The 21,557-nt window shown below is 52.9% G+C and overlaps 1 protein-coding gene across 4 annotated transcripts in view; it reads left to right on the forward strand.

Annotated features, from left to right (window-relative positions):
• Positions 1 to 21,199, forward strand: part of AK8 (adenylate kinase 8) — a 129,875-nt gene extending 108,676 nt beyond the window's left edge. For all 4 annotated transcript variants that reach the window (XM_027035491.2, XM_027035487.2, XM_027035488.2 and 1 more), the window contains 2 exons: positions 19,660 to 19,740; positions 20,879 to 21,199. In XM_027035491.2, coding sequence (XP_026891292.1) covers positions 19,660 to 19,740; positions 20,879 to 21,116 — 319 coding nt within the window. In that variant the 3' untranslated portion in view covers positions 21,117 to 21,199. The remainder of the gene's footprint in view (positions 1 to 19,659; positions 19,741 to 20,878) is intronic.
• The last annotated feature ends 358 nt before the right edge of the window (positions 21,200 to 21,557 follow it).

The raw sequence follows: 21,557 nt of genomic DNA on the forward strand, positions 1-21,557 counted from the left end.
GAACGTCCTAAATGCCACCGAATCACACGCTTTAAAATGGTTAACCTATGTGAATTTCTCAAGTACAAACTCAAAAATAAAGGAACAGACGTGCCTCCAGAGAACCAGTAAAGACAGTCATGCAGGTGGCCCGCTTGGAAAAGTCCCTGCATTTGGCAAACACTCGGGAGCCCCGTGGTGGCCGCCTGGATGCCGGCTCCCGCCTGTGGGTCCCGAGTCCACCTGGGTGAGTCGCTAGAGGGTAGGGAAGCGGGCCGCCTCATCGGTAAAGCGGGGATGCCGCTGACACCTATGTCGCAGGCTCGCGTGGAGATCCGTGAGGGGTTCATCTAGACAGCCTCCGTGTGATGCCAGGAGGCGTATGTGAGGGGCCAGAACTCATCACGAGGTGCTCTGCACTGGAGCACCCAGCGAGGCCGTGTGCCCGGTGGTCACGGCTCAGAGTGGGGTGTTCCGTGGACCTGAGCTGAAAACGGCTGTTAGTGGTGGATGTGACCTTGAGAAGTTCACTAATCACTTTGAGCCCCAGTTCCCGCATTTGTCAAGTGGGGCGTAAGGGTCGCCCCCGCCTCCTGCGGGAGAAGAGTCCACGAGAAAACGCTGTGTATCCAGCGTGCTAAGCCCTTAGCAAACGCTATAAATATCGTCTGCGTAACGACAGCCATTTCATCGGAGAATTATCCCCCGCACGCGGGTTTTAGGGTGCACTTCCTTCGCCTTGCCCAAATCATATTTACCAAATAACCCAGGCAACTCATCTCTTTGCTGGTTGTGAGCTGGTCTTTTCAGACTACATTCTGATCTTTTTTTTTTTAACCTTTATTTATTTTTGAGAGAGAGAGAGAGAGAGAGAGAGAGAGACAGAGTGCGAGTTGGGGAGGGACAGAGAGAGAAGGACGCACAGAATCCGAAGCGGGCTCCAGGCTCCGAGCTGTCAGCACAGAGCCCGACGCGGGGGCTGGAACTCACGGGCTGTGAGATCATGACCTGAGCTGAAGGCTAATGCTTCACGACTGAGCCCCCCGGGCGCCCCTGTATATCCTAATCTTTTAATGGGGGATCAACCCCAAGAACCAGGGACAGGTAGTCTTTATCCACATGTGCGTAAATGTCCAGAGTAAGCTCGGTGAGGGCAGGAACGTGTCTGGCTCCTTGGCCGCTAGATTCATGTACCTGGGACAGTTGGTGCCTAGCACATAGGCACTGAGTAAATCTTTGCTGAATGAATGAATGAACATGAGTCGATTTTCCCAAACCAGAGGCATTGGTTTAGCGCTTCAGACTTTCTCACCTGGCCCCTCTTGCACCGGGGGCCGCTGCCTGAGTAAGAGGTACAGTCTGCACCCAGGACCATGCTGCCGTTTGTCCTCTAGAGGGGTCACCACCTCATGGGTCCTGGTCTCTGGTCTGCCCACTCGTGAAATGCAGCACCGACTCTGTGCCTATGTCAGGGGGCGGGGCTCAGGCACGTTAAACTATAGTTTTGTGCATTGTGTGATCCACACAAGAAAGGCTGGTCCAATCCTGTGTGACACTGGCCCCGTTAGATTAAAATGGATGCTGGGGCTCCTGGGCGTTTTGGATTCTGTGTCTCCCTGTAAAATGGATGCTTTTCCTTTTTTTTATGTTTATTCGTCTTTGAGAGAGAGAGAGACAGAGTGCGAGTGGGGGAGGGGCAGAGAGAGAGGGAGACACAGAAGCGGAAGCGGGCTCCAGGCTCCGAGCCGGCAGCACAGAGCCCGACGCAGGGCTCGAACTCATGAACCGCGAGATCATGACCCGAGCCAAAGTTGGACGGTCAACCGACCGAGCCACCCAGGTGCCCCGATGCTTTTCCTTTTTTAAAATAACCTTTTTCTTGTGATTCTAGTGTTCTTTTTTCTTGTGATTTTATAGTTAGTGTTTTTCTTACTTATAGAAATGGTACATTTTCATTGTTAAAAAAAAAAAAAGGAGACGTGTATAAAGTAAAGAGCCCTTTTATTTCCCCTGATCCCTCCCCCGTAATAATCATTACTGCCAATTTGTTGCCTATCCTTCTAGATTTACTTCTCTTGTTAAATGTAAGTAGGCTTATACGACGCAGGTTGTTGTAGAACCTGTTTTTGACCTAAGTTTGCGCCTTAGACTCCCCTCCCATGTTAAAACCCTATATCTACCTTATTTCTTTTAAAAGCTGCAGAATGTGAGTATTTGTTAAGGCTTCCTCTGTTTGTGGACATTTGTGTGTATCCAGTGTTTTTCTGTTTTAAGTAATTTAGCAGTGGGAAATCTTGCCTGTGTATCTTTGTACTTGTACTGGTATTTAGTCGGAAGAAATTCCTGAACCCAGATGCTCGGCTTCTCTGGGCCTCAGTTTCCCCCATTTGTGCATTGAGAATACTAATTTTTATCTTGCAAGGTAATATAAGGTCACGTCTGCCAAATTTGGTTGCACACGGTAGGCACTTAATAAATGATACTTTGGTTTTATTTATCTTTTAATATTTTTTTAGTTTATTTATTTATTTTGAGAGAGAGAGACAGAGAGAGCGTGCCAGCAGAGGAAAGGCAGAGAGAGAATCCCAAGCAGGCTCCACACCAGCAGCACAGAGCCTGACGCGGGGCTTGAACTCATGAACCATGAGATCATGACCTGAGCCCAAGAGTCGGACGCTTAACGGACTGAGCCACCCAGGCGCCCCTCTTTGGTTTTATTTTAAACCAGAATGCATTAAATCCAGCTTGGCCACCCAATTCAAGGTAGCACTTAAGATTAGGCCCCAGGGAGATATTTTAGGTATTTTAGTTAGCTTACTTTCTGCTGATCGATAACTGGCCCTTCTTCCGCCCTCAAAGTGATGACGCTCTTCTCCCCCGGGGGTCCCGGGGTCCCTGCAGCCTTTTCCTCCCCAAACAGGAGGCTTGTGGATTTGACTGCTTGCTTCGTGTGACAGCACGGCATCCCCCATGCAGTCGCAGGGCGGAGGCTGACCCCGATCGCCGTGTGCACCTGTGAAGGAGAAAAGGGGGCAGGTCAGCCTCCGTCCCTGGCACGTTGGAACCTCTATTGTCACATGGTAACAGTATTGGCTAGAACGTCGTGGGCAATTGTTCCACGCCACACTGAGCACATGAGTTCGTGCTTCCTATCTCCGCCACATACTGCTTTCCCCATCCCCGTCTTGGAGACGGAGAGCCCAGGGCCTGCCCCGGCCACGTGGGCCTCCAGCGTGGAGCAAGGGTGTGACTGTCGATGGGGAGTGTGGCCTCTAGTCACTGGCCACTCCCTCCTCACAGCTCCGGGTGCTGAAGTGGGAGCAGAAAGATTGCCGGTGTGAGCCACTGTGTGTGTGTGTGTGTGTGTGTGTGTGTGTGTGTGTGTGTGTGTGTTCACCTCGAGCGAAATCCGGAGGAAGAGAGTACAGCCACATCAGAGGACTGGCCGGGTGGCTGGCTACTGAGATCCACCGACCGGCAGGGCTCTGACCGTCTCGAGGGGCCGGATGTACGCCCCGGCCTCGCACAGAATCTGGGCTTGCCACAGTGAAGGCGGCAGCTCCCTGCACGAGACCCCCTGCTGCTCTAGCTGGGGAAACCCTCTGTCCTCCGGCCTGTAGGAAGGCGGCTCTGAGCACCAGGATGACCCTCCTCCTCCTTTATTTCCTCTTCTCTGTCATTTCCTCCTGAGCACGCACCAACCTCTGACGACAGAGCCTTGAGTTGGGGTCCCGGTTTGCCACTAACTGCATTTAACGAAGCCCTGAATGGCCACCCTGTGCAGGGGGACAAAGTCGGCCAGAGGAAACCCCTGGCTCACGCCCATGTCCAGGGTGCAGGCCGCCCCCCACCCATCACCCAGGAGGCCCAGCATCCCCCAGGGCGTTCACCCGGGTGACCCCGGGGGCCCTGCACCTGGCTCGCGGGTGCTTCAGACTTCTCCTCACACAGCCCCACAGAAAGGGGGTCAGGGCCCCAGTGTGGCCACTGTCATGGAGCCAGCGTCCAGAATTGTTAGTAAAACAAAAGCTGGCCACATCCCGAGCCCTTTTAATCACCTAATGGCAGGGACATCCGACGCCGGGGCTCAGGTTCCCGGCCGAGGCCACAGCCCGGCCGCTGTAACTACAGCCAAGTTTGGCCCAGCTTCTCCGTATTACAGCCGCAACACGGACGCACACAATTGAAGTATTTGAGAACAATGAAATATGCATGGCTATCAGTGACAGCCCCATAAAGTGCAGCAATTAGCTGCGTAATCCGAGAGAGGGAGCCGGCCCTCGGCAGCCCGTGGCTCCCCATTAGTTAAATGCATTTTGTACGACCTCATCCCATCAAATCAACTAACACTTCCTTTAATTGGTTCATGAATTATACAGCCGTCCCACATTATAATTTAATCGCCTGTAAACATTCATAGGGCCCCACTGTAAAGCGTATCGCGCTCATTAATTCGTTAATTTCAGCAGATGGAAGGGGAGATCGGATGCATGGTGGCAGAACAGAGCGCCTTGGGCAATGGAATAAGGAAAAAAAGGTGGGGGGCCGTTTAGGTTTTTTAAGGGCTGTCAGAAACTCAATCTGTGAGCTGTCAGCAGCCCGGACCCGTCGCCCACCCCCTCCACTCCACCGGCTGCGGGAAGTGACTGGCGGATTCATACGGAGGCTTGTCAACCGTCTTTAAACATCAAGCCAGCGGGTAAACCGAGCCCAATGTAAATTAATTCTTGTCTTACGGGCCCCCCTTTCTCTGTCCCCATGAATATTTCATGGCGGGCAGCATAAATATTAATTCTAATAGCTCTGCACAGTGGTTATTATTTCTGTTTTATGACAAATATTCATAAAATATTCAGGACCCTTTTTTAGAACATTTACACACTTGATTGTGAATTTTCCCAGTTTCCCGAGGACACTGTAAACATATTGGGGTTCTCTTGATGGACTTTTCCCCATTAATTAATGCCACTGCTTGTTAATATTTAATCGGATTTAGGTTTTTTGAGAAGTAAACTCCTAATAGATTGGGGGGGCGGAAGGGGATCGGTTTTCCCCTTGAGTCTGTAAAATGGGAGATTTCTGCTCCCGGGAGTCTGTTTCTCTTTGACACCCGGGTGATCTGACAAAGGCCAACCCCCTTGCCTTTTTTATCTTGAAAACAATATCTATCTTTTCTGCCTGTGTCTGTTCTCCTCTTACTTTTTAACCGAGAGCTCTGGCAGCAACCCAACTTTACTGTAATGAAATTCTTCGAAGATGCCGCTGCAATATTTATGCAAGGATTTAACATAATTTTGGAGTAATTAAAGTGTGGCTTTAACAAACACGGCGGCGGATTCCTTAGGCAAGGCAGCTGTGATTGGGGATGAAGGAGCTTCTGGAATCCACGTGATTTATCTTGAACCCTGAGAGGCAGCTGCGTGCGGCGTCCCAGCGAGGCACCGCAGAGGGGGTCCCCGCGCACAGATGAGGCGGTGGCTTTGGCCCACGGGGGTCCGAGGTGGGGTCCGGCCAGCCTTGAGGCTGGGGTGCGCGGGCAGCGTCACCCCGACCCCACTACGCTGGCTCTCCTAGATTGCTTCAGGGTTCCCTCTCTGTGCCCTGATTCTCAGCAGAAGTCTCGGGATGCTCTAAAACCGCAGGGCACGAAGCCAAGTTGCTTCACGAATAGGAAGGCAGCAGGGCAGGAAGGAGGGTTCTAGAGCGGCCAGACCGGGAGCCCAGCCTGCAGGCATCACCTGACCTCTTGGGGGGCCTGAGGTCTTGATCCTTGAAATGGGCAGGATCACAGGACTGGGGTCACGTGCCTCTTGAAGCGGTTGAATGGGACAACACGCATGTGTCACACGCTTAGTACAGGTGCCTGGCACGTAGGAGAAGTATGTTAAGTGTTGGCAGTGACCGTGATGACGGTGAGAGCCAAAGCATTAAAACTGAAGCCAGGAAGTGAACCACGTTGAGAGGGAGAGATCTGTGAAGGAAACCCCGGCCGTGGAAGGCGTTAAAACAGAAACTTCTCTGCGGCACCTTAAAAAATAGAGGAGAAAAGTCCAGAGGGGAGATTCTGACCGTGGGCAGAGAAGGGGCAAGGCTGAGGGGGTCCGGATGTGGTTATGTCCCTCTTGCTCAGGGACACGGCGTTTGTCCCCGACAGAGCCTGGCTTTGAGAAAGGAAACCTTGAAAGGAATTCACCTACCCTTCCCTGTGCTCCCTGTCCCCTGGGACCGGTGACGAGGCGAGGCACTGGTTTCCTAGGTGGCCCAGGGCACCAGATCTTCCACACCCTGCGCTCTGGTCCTGAGAGCAAAGTCCTGCTCCCGGAGCAGCGCGGGGCGGCGGGATGGGGGTGGTAGGGGGGTCGCCCATGGCAGGTTGGACCACAAGTGAAGGCACACGAAGAGGCCTCCTTGGCATCTGTCCCGTGGCTTGCCCTGAATCCCTTCCAGCTGATCTGTTTGAAGTGTAGAGAAAGGACATTGACTCCAGCTGGCTCTGAACCTGGGGCTCTGCGCAGCCCAGGCCCAGACAGCTGCAGCTGAAGCGTGCATTGGATCCTGGTTTGTGCCGAGCAGTGGGAGGCAGAGACCTCACCTTTCTCCTTCCTCCCTCCCTCCCTTCCCCTCCTTTCTTCCCTCCCTCCCTTTTTCCTTCCTTCCTTCCTTCCTTCCTTCCTTCCTTCCTTCCTTCCTTCCTTCCTTCCTTCCTTCCTTCCTTCCTTCCTTTCTCCTTCCTTCCTTCCTTCCTTTCCTTCTCCTTCCTTCCTTCCTTCCCTTCCTTCCTTCCTTCCTTCCTTCCTTCCTTCCTTTCTCCTTCCTTCCTTCCTTCCTTCCTTCCTTCCTTCCTTCCTCCCTCCCTTCCTTCCTTCCCTTCCTTCCTTCCTTCCTTTCTCCTTCCTTCCTCCCTTCCTTCCTTCCTTCCTTCCTTCCTTCCTTCCTTCCTTCCTTCCTTCCTTCCTTCCTTCCTTCCTTCCTTCCTTCCTTTCTCCTTCCTTCCTTCCTTCCTTCCTTCCTCCTTCCTTCCTTCCTTCCTTCCTTCCTTCCTTCCTTCCTTCCTTCCTTTCTCCTTCCTTCCTTCCTTCTTTCCTTCCTTCCTTCCTCCCTTCCTTCCTTCCTTCCTTCCTTCCTTCCTTCCTTTCTCCTTCCTTCCTTCCTTCTTTCCTTCCTTCCTCCCTCCCTTCCTTCCTCCCTTCCTTCCTTCCTTCCTTCCTTTCTCCTTCCTTCCTCCCTTCCTTCCTTCCTTCCTTCCTTCCTTCCTTCCTTCCTTCCTCCTTCCTTCCTTCCTTCCTTCCTTCCTTCCTTCCTTCCTTCCTTCCTTCCTCCTCCCTTCCTTCCTTTCTCCTTCCTTCTTTCCTTCCTTCCTCCCTCCCTCCCTTCCTTCCTTCCTTCCTTCCTTCCTTCCTTTCTCCTTCCTTCCTTCCTTCTTTCCTTCCTTCCTCCCTCCCTTCCTTCCTTCCTTCCTTCCTTCCTTCCTTCCTTCCTTCCTTCCTTCCTTTCTCCTTCCTTCCTCCCTTCCTTCCTTCCTTCCTTCCTTCCTTCCCTCCCTCCCTCCCTCCTGCAGATTCACAATGGATTGAGATGGTCAACTGCACGGACACTAGAGTGGGCTTCCCGGGTTTGAATCCGGGCTCTGCCACTGTCTTAGGGTTCTCCAGAGAAACAGAGCCAATAGGATGTGCATTGCATACAGAGAAAAAGATTTCTTATAGGGAATTGGCTCATGCAATGTAGAGACTGGCAACTCCCAAGATCTGCAGGGCGAGGTAGCAGAAGCTGGATGGCTTGAGACCCGGGAAGAGCCAGAAGGCAGGAAGGCCTTGGCCTGAAGGAATCTGAAGTGGGGCCTGGTGACCCTTGAGGATAAGGGCACATAATGTCGATCCCACCTCCTACCTCATTAGATCTGAAGACAGGAACAAGCCGTTATCCGCCACTGCCTCCCCCCCACCCCACACTTGAAGCCATCAGAGAGGAGGAATTCAGGGGACAGTCAGTCTTTTTGTTCTATTCAAGCCTTCTTTAACCGACGGGATGTGGCCCACCCACAGCAGGGAAGGCAGTCTGCTTCCTTGTTCCCCAGTGTAAGTGTTAATCTCCCAAATATTCTCACAGCTACACCCGGAAAAGTGTTTGACCTAATATCTGGTACCCTGTAGCCCATTCAAGGTGACACATAAAATTAAAAATCACAGCCACCTCCCAGCTGGCGAATTTTGGCAGGTTGCTGGACTTCTCTGCCCCTCGGTTTTCTCAGCTACTGTCACGGAGGTTATACTCCCCCTTGTAAGGCTGTGATGAGGAGGTGACCTGAGCTAAGGCCTTCGGGTCTTAGAAGAGCGCCTGGCAGGGAGGCCCGCGTGGGAATCCTGCTGTTATCACGCGCTCAGCACTTGGTGTGGATTCTTGTACTTAATCCTAGAAATAACTTGGTGAGGTCCTGTTTCTTTGTGATCCTCATAAACAGGCGTGGGGGGGGGGGGGCAAAATGGCTGGTCCTGCAGTGAGCTGGAAGGTGACGCCAGAACTTGAGCCCAGATCTTTCTGCTCTCAGAGCCCGTATCTTGGCCACTCTCCTCTCTCGGAAGCTGACCGTCGGGGGGGACGCGCGGGGACGGAAAGCTGCGGTTCACTCAAAAGGGACTGACTATTTAAGGCTCCTGCTACCTCCCAGGGCACACGTCACCGGTCGGGCCCCTCAGGAAGCAGACGCTGAGATGGAGAAGGGAGCGTCACAAGCTCGATGAAAAGCCAACAGCGGAAGCAGGGAAAGGGGCTGACGCGGGATGGGGCAGGGGAGCCAGGAGGCCAGGAGGCAGGTCCGACCTAGACTCCTCCAGCCCCGCAGGGAGCTCCAGAGCGAGGCTCAGCCACCGAGGGAGGCTGCGCTAGCCAGGACCGCTCGGAGCCCAGTCACAGGCCAAGGGCCGCCCCCAGAAGAGTGTGACCTCATTCAAAAGCTTGGGTTAAAAATGCCCGTCGGCCAGTGAAGGGATAAACGGAATGAGGTCTGTCCGTACAACGGAACACCATTTGGCCGTGAGAGGGAGCGGAGCTCTGTTGCAGGCTTCGGTGCGGCTGAATATCGAGAACGCTGGGCTGCGTAGAAGGTGCCGGCACTCAGGCCCGCGTGGACGTTCTATGTTGTTTTTATGCAGTAGCGCTTTAGATGGATTGTCATGTTTAATCCTTAAAATAACCTTGTGGGGTCCCTCCTCCCCCCCCCACCCCCCATCGATTGTCCTAACTGGAGACCTACAAGGCTGCATACTGAATGATTGTATGTATGTATGTATGTATGTATGTATGTATGTATTTTAACGTTTATTTATTTTTGAGACAGAGAGAGAGAGAGCATGAGCAGGGGAGGGGCAGAGAGAGAAGGAGACACAGAATCCGAAACAGGCTCCAGGCTCCGAGCTGTCAGCACAGAGCCCGATGCAGGGCTTGAACTCACGGACCGTGAGATCATGACCTGAGCCGAAGTCGGACGCTCAACCGACTGAGCCACCCAGGCACCCCTGAATGATTATATTTAAACGGAATGTCCAGCATTGGCAACTCCGTAGACAGAAAGTACAGCCGTGGCAGCCGACGGCAGGGGGGAGGGGGGACAGTAGGAGGGACCGCCCACGGGCAGAGGGTTTCCCTGCAGGTGATGAAACTGTCCTAAACTTAGATCGTGTTGATGGTTGCCCAAGTCTGACTACACTAAAAATCATTACACTGTATACTTTTAAGGGGTGAATTATATCTCAGCAAATACGCCAGAAACATCAACACAGGGTTCAAGTCCCTGAAGGCAGTTACAGCTAGAGGCTGTCAGCTGACCACACCCCTTACCGCTGGGGCCCAAATTCTTTCTTTAAACAAAATTTTTTTTTCATTTATTATTTACTTTTGAGAGACAGAGAGAGGTGCAGTGTGAGCGGGGGAGGGGCAGAGAGAGAGGGAGACCCAGAATCCGAAGAGGGCTCCGGGCTCTGAGCTGTCCGCACAGAGCCCGACGCGGGGCTCGAACCCACGAACCGTAAGACCATGACCTGAGCCGAAGTCGGACGCTTGACAGACCGAGCCACCCGGGTGCCCCACAAATTCTTTCTCAAAGGCGGACCTGGGGGCGCCCGGGTGGCTCAGTCGGTTGAGCCCGTGACTCTAGATTTCGGCTCAGGTCATGATCTTGGAGGTTCATGAGTTCGCGTCCACGTTGGGCTCTCCACGCTGGCAGTGTGGAGCCTGCTTGGGATTCTCTCTCTCCCTCTCTCTGCCCTTCTCCAGCTCCCTCTCTCTCTCTCTCTCAAAGTAAATAAACTTTTAAAAAAAAGAGCGGCGCGGGGTGGGGGGGGCAGGAGATGTGACAGAGTACCTGTGTGTCAGCCGCACCTTGGGGCACTGACAAAACATTCACCAGCTCACACGTTCTTTCGGAACAGCCGCTTAACCAGTGGATCTGGACTGCTGTCCACACTGGCAGACTTCAGTGCGGATCAGTGTGGACCCACGTTCCTTCCATCAGGGCGGCCCTGAGCCAGCAGGTTGTTGGTGGGGCCACAAGAGCTCTGGGTACAAGCTGGAAGGCGTAGTGGGGTTGGCCGGTGCCCGAGGAAGACGGCGGGTTTCCAGGAACATGCAGGAACTTCGTGTCATGAGCGCACAGAGGGGATCAGCAAGGCCCCCCGCAAACACAGACCCGGAGCCAAAGGGTGGCCAGGGGAGAAGGGAGTCAGGAGTGTGGACCTGTGTGGCCCCGCCACCCGGAACTGATGGCTGGCTGGGTGAGCGTGGGTGAGCACACAAAGTGGGGGACAAGGTGGGACAGAGGGCCCGCCTGCCACCAGCAAGACCCTGGCCGGGAACTGTAGAGTGCTCGCGCGTCCCCGGGTCTCCGGGCTGAGAGCCGCCCGTCCGGAGGGCGCCCGGGGCCTGGCACAGACTGGCCGGTCTTGTCACGTCGCTCCGGCCAGCTTTCCACCTGCCTGCTGTCCTTTCTGCCTTAAGCTCCGTCGCCTTTCTCTTTGGGAAAAGTTTGCAGAACTTTCTGACTTCCAGTGATTTGCATTTCATGATTGTCTAGGGAGCGTCCGGGTGGCTGTGTGCAAAGGAATTACTCTCTTTCTTCCCAGCGGTGAGGGAGGCAGAAATTTTAAGACGGCTTTAAAATGGAGACCGATTATGCAGGAATTTGATCCCCGGGTCATTCGCCTTAAACCCAGACCGCTGCATTTTGTGTGGTGCCTGGTAAACTGCCAGGGAGCTCGCTAATTTACCAGGTAATGACAGTCAGAGAGAATGTTCCTCTTGCCCCTGGAGAGATTTCAGACACAGCCAGGGTGGATTTACCATTATCAATTATGCACACTTTTCAACAAGAAATGGCCAGCGGGAGCCTCTTTTTTTTTAAGGAGCGGGTAGTGGCGAGAGAGCCCCGCAGCAGCTGCCTGAGGGCAGGAGGGAGGATGCTTGGGGTTTTTTAAATGAGGAGGAGATGTTTGGCCTTTAGTTTTCAAATTGGACACATGTCAGAGGAAAAAAACACACCTAGTAAAAATTTTCCAAGCCTGGCCAGGGCCGTTTCCAGGCTCCGGGGAGTCCCTGTGTCCAAACTGTCTCCAGCACCCGGCTCTCCTGGGCACAGCGTCTCTCGCGACAGCCGTGGAGGGTCCTGTGGCCAGGGCCAGGGGGACGGTCCCCGTGATGGGGCGCTTCCCCATCAGGCCTCCCATGGCTTCACGGTCAACACCCACTGGTTCACCGCGTGTTTATCTGGCCCTTACCACACATCCTGCACAAAGAATGCAGACAGGGCAGCCGGGCACCTGTCCTCAGACGGCTAAGACCCGGTGTGTTCAGGGGTGTGGATCCCTCTACAGGTGATCTAGTTTTCATTTTTTTTAAATATTTTGATAGTCTGTGCATAATTCACTCGCACCTTCTATGCAGCCCCCAGTGCAGTTGTCTCTAGACACATTTGCTGCCTCTCTCTCTGCCCTCGGACTAGATGGGGTTCTGGTCCCGACAAGTTTAGAAAAAATGGTCACTCCTGCTTTGTGCCATACAAGCGTCCCGTGCGTTGCCATTGTATGAGGACTGTTGAGCAACAGCTTCAGTGTTGGCACGACCTCTCTGGGATGTCACGTGCACACATTCCAGTTGAACGTGAGCAGATCAGGGGCACCTGGGTAAGCACCCAACTCTCGGTTTCAGCTCAGGTCGTGATCTCACGGTTCGTGGGGTGGAGCCCCCCACCATTAGCGCGGAGCCTGCATGGGATTCTCTCTCTCCTTCTCTCTCTGCCCCTCCCCCGCTCACACATGCGCGCTCGGGCACAGACACCCCCTCTTTCTCTCAAAATAAATACATAAACATAAAAAAAGATGAGCAGATCATTCAAGTGCTAATCCACGGTGTCGCTTTGCCTTTTCTCCCTGGTTCCCCGCATCAGTGGTGGCCATTGCGAAGTTCCCCTTTAGAGGTGGCCCCTTGATTATACTGACCCGAGAGTCACTACAGCGACACGGAACAGTGAGCTCTGGGTGTGTGTCAGCCCCCAAAAAAGGCTTCAAATGGCAAAGGCTGGGTCTACACCTAAAGCCGGGGTAGCGTCATTGCCTTCCGGCGGGCTCGGCCCAGCCCTCCGGCTCCAAACAAGTTGTGGAAGGAGGACACAGTTTGAGCCTTTCTCGGGAAACTGTTTTCCTAGGTCAGATCATCCCAATTGAAGCATCAAATTTGGAAATACAAGGTAGTTTGGGATCTATCTGTGCGTCTTTCCGTATGTCATTTGTTGTGCATGGAATTCACATTTTTACGTATTCTGAGTACAAACCCTTATCGAGCGTACATTTGTCAGATATGTTCTCCCGGTCCATGGCATAGCTGTCCTTTTCTTAATGTCTTCTGAAGTGCAGAAATTTTTAGTGAAATCTAACATCAGTTTTTTTTTTTTTTTTCATTTACGGATCACGGTTTTTTGTGTTCGATCGAGAAATCTTCAGCACAAGATCACAAAGATCGTCTCCTAGAAGTTTAATAGCATTAGGTTTTATATTTAGGTTTATGGTTTGTTATGATTTGAATTTTGTGTATGGTTGAGGTCTGGGTCAAGATTAGTACTAACATTATTTGCATTTGGACGTCTAATAGTTCCAGCACCACTGGGTAAAAAACCACCTTTATCCATTGAATTGTGTTGGCGCCTTTGCTGAAAAGTAATTAGCCATATCTGTGTGAGTCTATTATTACTGGTCTCCATACTGTTTCTTTGATCTGTGTGTCTGACCTTTCACTAACACTCATGCTGTCCTGACTACTGTAGCTTTGTAGTAAGCCTTGAGATCAATTTGTTCTCATTCAACATTGCTTTAGTGATTCCAGTTCTCTTCCAGAAACACTCCCCATATAAACTTGAGAATTGTGTAGAACCTTCAGAAACCTTTGTTGGAATTTTGGATGGAATTGCATCAAATAATGAGGGGAGGATTGACATTTTAACATTATTGAGTGTCTGAGTCCATGAACATGGTATAACTCTCCCATTTAGTTCAATCTGATTTCTGTCATCAGCGTTTTGTAGTTTTCAGCACATAGATCTTAATCTGTTAGCTTTATATCTTGAGTATTTCATTTTTATACTATCGTAAACGGTACTTTAAAATTTAATTTCCAATTGTTTATTGCTAGTATCTTGAAAGTCTATTTTTTGTACATTGATTTTGTATCCTGTGAATTCACTAAATTTACTTATTATTGTAACCTTTTCAAAGACCTTTGGTACTTCTATGCATATGATTACATTATCTACAAATAGAGACAATTTTACTTCCCTTTTAATTTGTATGCACATTATTCCCTTTTCTTGTCGTATGGCATTATCCAGGACTTCTGGTATGATGTTGAATAGGAATGCTGAGAATGGACAACCTTGCCTTGTTCCCAGTCTTAGGGTAAAATATTCAGTCTTCCACTATTAAATATGATGTTAGCTATAGTTTTTTTGTAAATACCATTTATTGGATTTGGGGAAGTTACCTTCTATTTCTAGTTTGCTTAGAGTATTTATCATGACTTGATGTAAAGTCTTGTTAAATGCTTTTCCCGCATCTTTTGAGATGACTATATGGTTTTTCTCCTTTAATCTAATATAGTAGGGTGAACTACATTGATTGTTTTTTGAATGTTGAATGAGACTTTTCTTTCCCAAGCAAAACCCCACTTAGCTATAATTATTACTTTTTTCATGTATTGCTGGATTCGGTTTGTTAACATTTTAGTGAGCATTTTTGCTTCTATATTCATGAGGGCTGTTGGTCTACAGTTTTCTTATAATGTCTTTGTCTGGTTTTTTGTATCAGGGAGAGGCTGCCTAACAAAATAAATGCTATTCCCTCTTCCTCTATTTTTTTTTTTTAAGTTTATTTATTTTTGACAGAGATAGAGCATGAGCATGAGCTGGGGAGGGCCAGAGAGACAGGGAGACACAGAATGCAAAGCAAGCTCCAGGCTCCGAGCTGTCAGCACAGAGCCGGACATGGGGCTCAAAGTCGCAAACTGTGAGATCATGACCTGGGCTGAAGTCGGACACTTAACCGACTGAGCCACCCAGGCGCCCCTCTCTTCCTCTATTTTCTGAATGTTTTTATAGCATCGGCATCATACCTAGTTCAGAATTAGGACTATTCTGCGGTTCATATTCTCTGGCCTGTCCATTTCTTTGTTCACCTGTATGTATTCAGAACCTCATTAAATTGTAAGCTTATTCAAGGCCAGAGAACCGCCCCTCACCCTGCCTTCACCATCATGTCTATAAACTACACCACAGACCTTTATGTTTTATTAAGGTGGGATATGCGTAAGAGGAAATTTACTATTTTAGCCGTTTTTAAGGATACACTTCGGTAGCAGTCAGTACATTCACAGTGTTGTGCGACCTTACCACTGTCCATCTCCTGAGCTTGTTTCCTCTTCCTCAGCTGAAACTTTGTCCCTGTTGAACACAGACTCCCCACCCCTCTTCCCACACCCTGGCTCCCACCCTCGTTGGGAGCCGTCTACTCGTTGTCTCTATGAATTGGATGACTCTAGAGACCTCCCGGAAGTGGGCTCATATGACATTCATTCTTCTGCGTCTGACCCATTTCACTTAGTGCAACGTCTTCAAGGTTCATCCATGTTATAGCAGGTGTCAGGACTTCATTCCCTTTTAAGGCTGAATCATATTCTATTGTGTGTATGGACCACATTCTGTTTATCTACTCATCCATCAATGGACATCTGGGTCCTTTCCATCTTTTGGCTACTGTGAGTAATGCAGCTACAAACTTGGGTCTGCAAATACCTGTTCCAGGGTCTGCTTTCCCTCATTTTGGACATACACTCAGTGGAACAGCTGAACCATATGGTACTATGTTTACTCTTTCAGGGAACCACACCCAGCAGATACACCATTTTACCTTCCCACGAGCAATGCGCTAGGGTTCCACTGTCTCCATATCCTCGCCAACACCCGTCATTTGCTGGGGGTTTTTTATAATAGCTATCCAAATGAGTATGAGGTGGTATCTCACTGGAATTCTACCATGGTGCTTTGTGTAGAGCTTTGCCCCTAGTGGAGTCTCATTGCTTGAAATCAAGAGGCTAACGAGGGCAGGGCCCCGCCTCTGGGCAGTACTGGATGCCATATTTATTTAAAGCCAGTATGGAATGTCACCTCTCTCCGTTTACCAAATCTACGCATGGGTCCAGAGAAAGTTCCACCCCTTCAGCTTCCAGTAAATTTAGCTTTGGAGCACGTGGTAAGCTTCAAGATCTTTGAGGAAGAAAGCTTTCTTTGCTCCCCAAACAGAGCCCCAGGCAGGTACCATGAGAGTCAAGAGATCCCAGCTGCCATTGGGCATCTGGCACCAATGCCCTGGGTGACAGAGTACAAGCCCTCACCTGAGACTCAGTTTCCCCATCTTGTGCACTGAGCAGATTGGATCAGAGCAGTGGTTCCCAACCTTGACTACATACTACAGTCGCCTGGGGAGCTTTTAAAAATCTCCATTCCCAGGCCTCACCTTGGGCCACTTGTAGGTAAACCTCTAGGGGTGGGACGCAGGCCTCACTATTCCCAAAGCCCCTTCGATGGTTCCAGGGTGCGGCCAAGGGCGAGACCTGGGATTAGACCGTGGTTCCCATACCTGCCTGAGCGTGTGAGTCGCCTGAGCTGCTGATCTACAAACACACCCGTCCCAGCCCCTCTCCTGGAGGTTTTGCTTCGGCAGCTCTTGAGGGGGCTGCCCGGAGTCTGTGTTTCAGACACGTTCCCCCCAGTGATTCTCAACATCAGACAAATCCCGGAACCGCGGGATTGGAAACTGCTTCTTCAACCTTGCTGTGCGACCTTCCCCCTCCCTCCCGAGGCCTCCACCAGCCCCAAGCTCTGCACAGCCCCCCAATCCCCAAAGTAGGTGCCCCCAGTGAGTGAGTGCTGGCACCCCCATACTACAGCAGGAGCGCTTCTGCCCTGCGCCCCGCTTTGGGTATTCTTGGCCACCTCTGCCGTCTCCGATCCCCGTCCCCGGGCCGTGTGATTATAAACGAGCCACAGAATGCACAACGCAGGCCGGGCGGGGCGCACGCTGGCTTGGGCTCCCCACTCCAGCCCGCCACCCCGCTCTGGCGCCGTGGCTCCAGGAGCCTGGCTAATCAGAAGCTTCCAGCATGGAAGCACGGCTCCTTCTCCAGCGAGGCTTCTCCCAGCGACGTGTTTCAAGTACCAATTTGGTGTCCTTGTGCCTCTGATCTCGCCAGCCTTTCAGAAGTCATTCCCTTGAATGACGACAAGCAGTCTTGATACGCTGGGTTAAAAATCTTTCAATTGGGGCTTGTTTGTTTATGAAGCAACATCAATTATCAGGGATTTCCAAACTGGCTCCCTTTCTACTGGCGTCGGCATCCAGAGCGGCACCGTCAGCCGCCAGCCACGGTGACAGCCGTGTTTCGGTGTTGCTGTGGGGCCTCGCAAGTCTCGGGGGTGGGAGGGGGGCCCTGCGTGTTTGGAGCGTAAGGGATAAAAGCTCGTTGAAACACCTGTGCTCCCGTGTGCAGACGCCCCCCGATCTCGCATGTTTTATTTGGTGGCTGTTATTTTGCAGCACGTTGTGGATGGAAATCATTATCAAGATCCCGCGCGGGGAAGAGGTGGGTTTGAGAGGCTCCCGGCCCCCCCAGGCTGCAGGGGAAACCACCGCGCTCGCCCTGCGGAGGGCGGGCAGCCGCTCTCATCAGGTGCCCGGGAGGGCTTTCTTGGCCAACTGGGCAGGAGCAAACGTAAGCAAACAGCCTGGGCAGAATGAGGGAGAGAGAAGAAAGGCAGTGGGAGAACCTGCCTTGAAGGAGAGAGCCTTTTGCTCAGGGACTCACTTTTTTTTTTTTTTTTTTTTTTTAAAGTTTACACGTTTGGCAGAAGCCAGGGGCGTCGGGGAGACTGGGAGTATTAGGTGCCCTTTGGAGAACAGTTGCAGGAATCCCAGCTCAAACCAGCTTAAGCAGAAGAAGAGATTTATGTATTCGTGTCAGGGAAACATTGAGGGGTGTGTCGGCTTCAGGCACAGCTTGATTCAGGGCCCCAAACGGTGTCTCTGGCCACCTGTCCCTCCTCTCTCTCTGTCAAGTAGGCTTTCTGTGGGCCAGGCCCCAGGCAACCCCGGGTCCCCTATCATCATCTCAGCAGCCCCAGCAAAAAGGAAGCTCCTTTCTGGCAAGCCATGGTGCAGCCCCTCATTGGCCTGGCTTGGATCGGCTTGCTTGCTGATTGTGCCCAATTGCTCTGGGCACAAGGAGCCCGCACCCCGATTGGCCACGCCCGGGCCTTCCTGGTGCATGCGCAGCCCTGCAGCCCCGGGATGAGTTAACTTCAGACAAGTCACAAGGATGAGAAAGGATCAGGGTGGCTCCCCCGGGAGAGTTGGGACAATCAGCAGGCATCTGTAAGCTCAAGGAAGCAGCGAGCGTATCCACCGTGCACAGCAGGAGGAACAGCCCAGGTGTGCCCCTGTCCTCAGTCGGCCACGGCCACGTCCTTCATCTCAGTAAAACGGGAGGCGTGGACGCAGATCAAAGTGACTCATAACCAGTAAAAATAATTTTTTTTAATGTTTATTTATTTTTGAGAGAGAAACAGCACGAGCAGGGAAGGGGCAGAGAGAGGGGGAGAGAGAGAGAGAGACAGACCATGAGGCGGGGGAGGGGCAGAGAGAGAAGGAGACACAGAAGGCCAAGCAGGCTCCAGGCTCTGAGCTGTCAGTGCAGAGCCCGACGTGGGGATCGAACTCACAAACTCACAAACCTGATGGTGACCCCACTGAATCCCGTGTTGCAACCCACACAGCGGGCAGGTCAACTTGGGAGCTTACTGTGATGCTTGGCACGCAGCGGACAGCCAATAAATGCATGTATGAATTAGAGGATGAGTGAGTCAGCAGGGAGCGAGCAATGGAATGTTCCAGAAGTTCATTTTTTCTCAGCGTTTATTTACTTTTGAAAGAGAGAGACAGAGCGCAAGTGGGGGAAGGGGCAGAGAGAGAGGGAGACACAGAATCCGAAGCAGGCTCCAGGCTCCGAGCTGTCCGCACAGAGCCCCACGTGGGGCTTGAACCCACGAACCGTGAGATCACGACCTGAGCCGAAGCTGGGCAGCTAACCGACTGAGCCCGCCAGGCGCCCCAGAAGTTCATTTTTCAAAAACAAACTGGGATGGTTTCACACCAGAAGACGGGCCCGGATTAGACCTGAGGGCAGGTGCCGTGAACACTTGGCCCTTTGCCAACCCCCCCTCCCTCCCCCCCCAGAGCACCAGCCCTTTGCCCTGTCCCATCTGCCAACCCTGGCGCCATGGCCATTGGGGCTGGATGAGTCCTCGTGGTGGGGGCTTGTCCCTTGTCCCAGGATGTCCCAGGATGTTGAGCCGCGTCCCTGGGCCCCACCCATTAGCTGCTAGTAGCATTTCCTCCCCCGTTGTGACAACCACAAATGTGTTGCCAAATGTCTTCTCGGGTCAAAATCACCCGGGGTTGAGGACCTCTGTCCTCGGGTTTTATGTAAACAACGGGTCCCATTGCCAAAAGGGGGGGATTGGGCCATCTGCACTAGGGATTTCGGGGAGACCTGCGTTATCAGAAGTGGGCGCCCTGTCTTTCCTGCTGGGCTCTGATCTGGGCTGTTGACTTTCGAAGGCCCTGCTCCCTGGGGTCCGGGGCTCCTTTGTGAAAGAGGGAGGGCACGGGCGGCCAGGGAGCCCGAACTCTCGAGAAGGCTATCCCGCGATCGTAGAGATTACGCTATGGCACCACCTGCCACGTGTGAGCCCCGAGCGTGTGCAAGCCCTGCGCTGAGCTGGGCACACGGTTTGTGTCACCAGATCGTCAGCACCAGGGAGCGATCATTAGCCCCATTTTGCAGCTGAGCAAATGGAGGCTGAGAGGGTGTGTGAGTGGCCCGAGCGTCACACAAAGAAGTCCATGGTGGAGGTGGACTGTAACCAGCTTCCATGGCAGGGAGGCCTCGCCCGTATCTCTCCCTGGTGACGCTGGAGACCTTGGTCCCCGGAGCCCCTGAGAGGCGGCTCCTGGGGCTCCACTCGCACGCGGGGAAGGTGCCGCCCCCCGCTCTCAGGTGCCTGACCGTGCTGTCGTTCTCTCCCCGCAGGGTGTTTTTCCTGAACGTGCCATTAGATTCTATCATCGAGCGGCTGACCCTGAGAAGAATGGATCCCGTCACGGGAGAAAGGTTTGTGCCAGGCTCCCGGTGGTTGGCCATCTGAGGGCTCAGCCGAGGCCACTGCAGGATGGGTCTGGGGCTGACGCTGACAGAAGACTCTAGAAAGAGGGTTCGTCCAGCCAGTTCCTCTGGGCAGTGCCTGTGGACCCTGTGCCAGGATATGCGTGTCCGACGCGAAATACCCTCCCGGTCCCAAGTAACAGTTCTGACCCTGGCATGGGAAGTGGCTGGATTGGGCAGGTGTCCCTGGGACGCTTCCGAAGGCCTCTTCTCGCCAAGACGCACTGCAGATGTGACTGCGAACCAGTTCACCTGGGGGCTGACCCACGGTCACCGGAGGTGAATTGTGAGCCTTATTCTGCGGTCCGGCCAAGTGCAATGACTGTGTTCGCATTGAGACGCAGTTGAAAGTCCCCACGATCACTAAGAGCTAGAAGCATCCATCCTCCCTAGTACGCAGGCCACATTTCTTAGTCCCCCGGCCGCGTTTCTGGGTCGGGACTCCGGAGTGGGGTGGGGAGGGGCAGGAAAGAAATACCAGGAATTTTCTACACCATAGGCTGATGTCTCATCCTTGATGCCGAGGGACGGTCTCGCCGACCCAGGTCAAGCACAGTGGCCTTCGTGTTGCCCTGCCCCTGGGTCCCGCCCAGCAGTGACTGTCTGTGGCCCTTGCTGTCCCCTGCACTCACATTTGTTGTCACAGTGCCCCTCTCCCCCACTCGGCCACGAGCGCTATGCGCACGGAGCCAACGATCGTCCCGCTTGCCCCTCTGTGCCAGGAGCAGACATGATGCCGGAGGGGCAGCAGACGCTTGGTAAATACTGTTTGGAGGGAAGAAGGAAAAGGAGGAAAGAAGGGAAGGAAGAGAAGGAAGGAAAGAAAGGAATTTGGGGGGTAATATATTCTACTCTGTCCGCCGGTCACTGACCTGCACCCTCACCCCCGGGGCAAGGACCACTCTTCGGGTGCTCCAGGGGGAGCACCAGGGCCCCACCATGGGTGTGCCCACAGCTGGTGTGCCGTAAATGTTTGGTGGCGGTGATGGGGACCGATTGGGTCAACGGTGGGACAGAAGGCCCGTTCCCCCCGACCCCTGACCTCTGGGCGGGGCCACAGGTCACCTGCTTCCCTCCTCTGTCGTAGGTACCACCTCATGTACAAGCCACCCCCGACCGTAGAAATCCAGGCCCGCCTCCTGCAGCACCCGAAAGATACTAAAGAGCAGGTCAAGCTCAAAATGGATCTGTTCTACAGGCATTCCTCGGACCTGGAGGAGTTCTACAGGCAGGCCATCGCTATCAATGGGGACCAGGACCCGTACACGGTCTTTGAATACATAGAGAGTGGGATCATTAACCCCCTGCCCAGGAAAGTCCCCTGATGGCTTCCCAGGGAAACAAAGTCAGCCCCCACCCCAACCTCCCGAAACCTCAGCCAAGCCAATAAAGTGTGCTGGGTGCAGTCTCGAGTGTCCTGGAGGTGAGGACGCTGGAAGGCCGCCGTGTTTCGGGGCCTGGGAACACAGGGCGGACAAAGCCCAGGGAGGCAGTGGAGCACAGCAGGGCTCCGGGCTGTGCGCCCTTGGACGAGGCACCGAACCCTCGGAGCCTCGCTTACAGCCAAAGCCACGGTGGTGACCGTCCCTGCGGGCGGGGTGCCCGGAAAGCCCTCAGCCAAGTCCCTGGCACACAACAAGCTCTCAATAAATGGAGTTTTAAAGAGCCACCGCCTCGGGGGCCCCTGGGTGGCTCGGTCGGCTAAGTGTGTGACTTAGCCGACGGCGCCCCGCCCGCCCCCCGGCGCCCCGCAAGGAGATGGTTTT

This window comes from Acinonyx jubatus, chromosome D4 (genome assembly GCF_027475565.1).
Source record: "Acinonyx jubatus isolate Ajub_Pintada_27869175 chromosome D4, VMU_Ajub_asm_v1.0, whole genome shotgun sequence".
NCBI lineage: Eukaryota > Metazoa > Chordata > Mammalia > Carnivora > Felidae > Acinonyx > Acinonyx jubatus.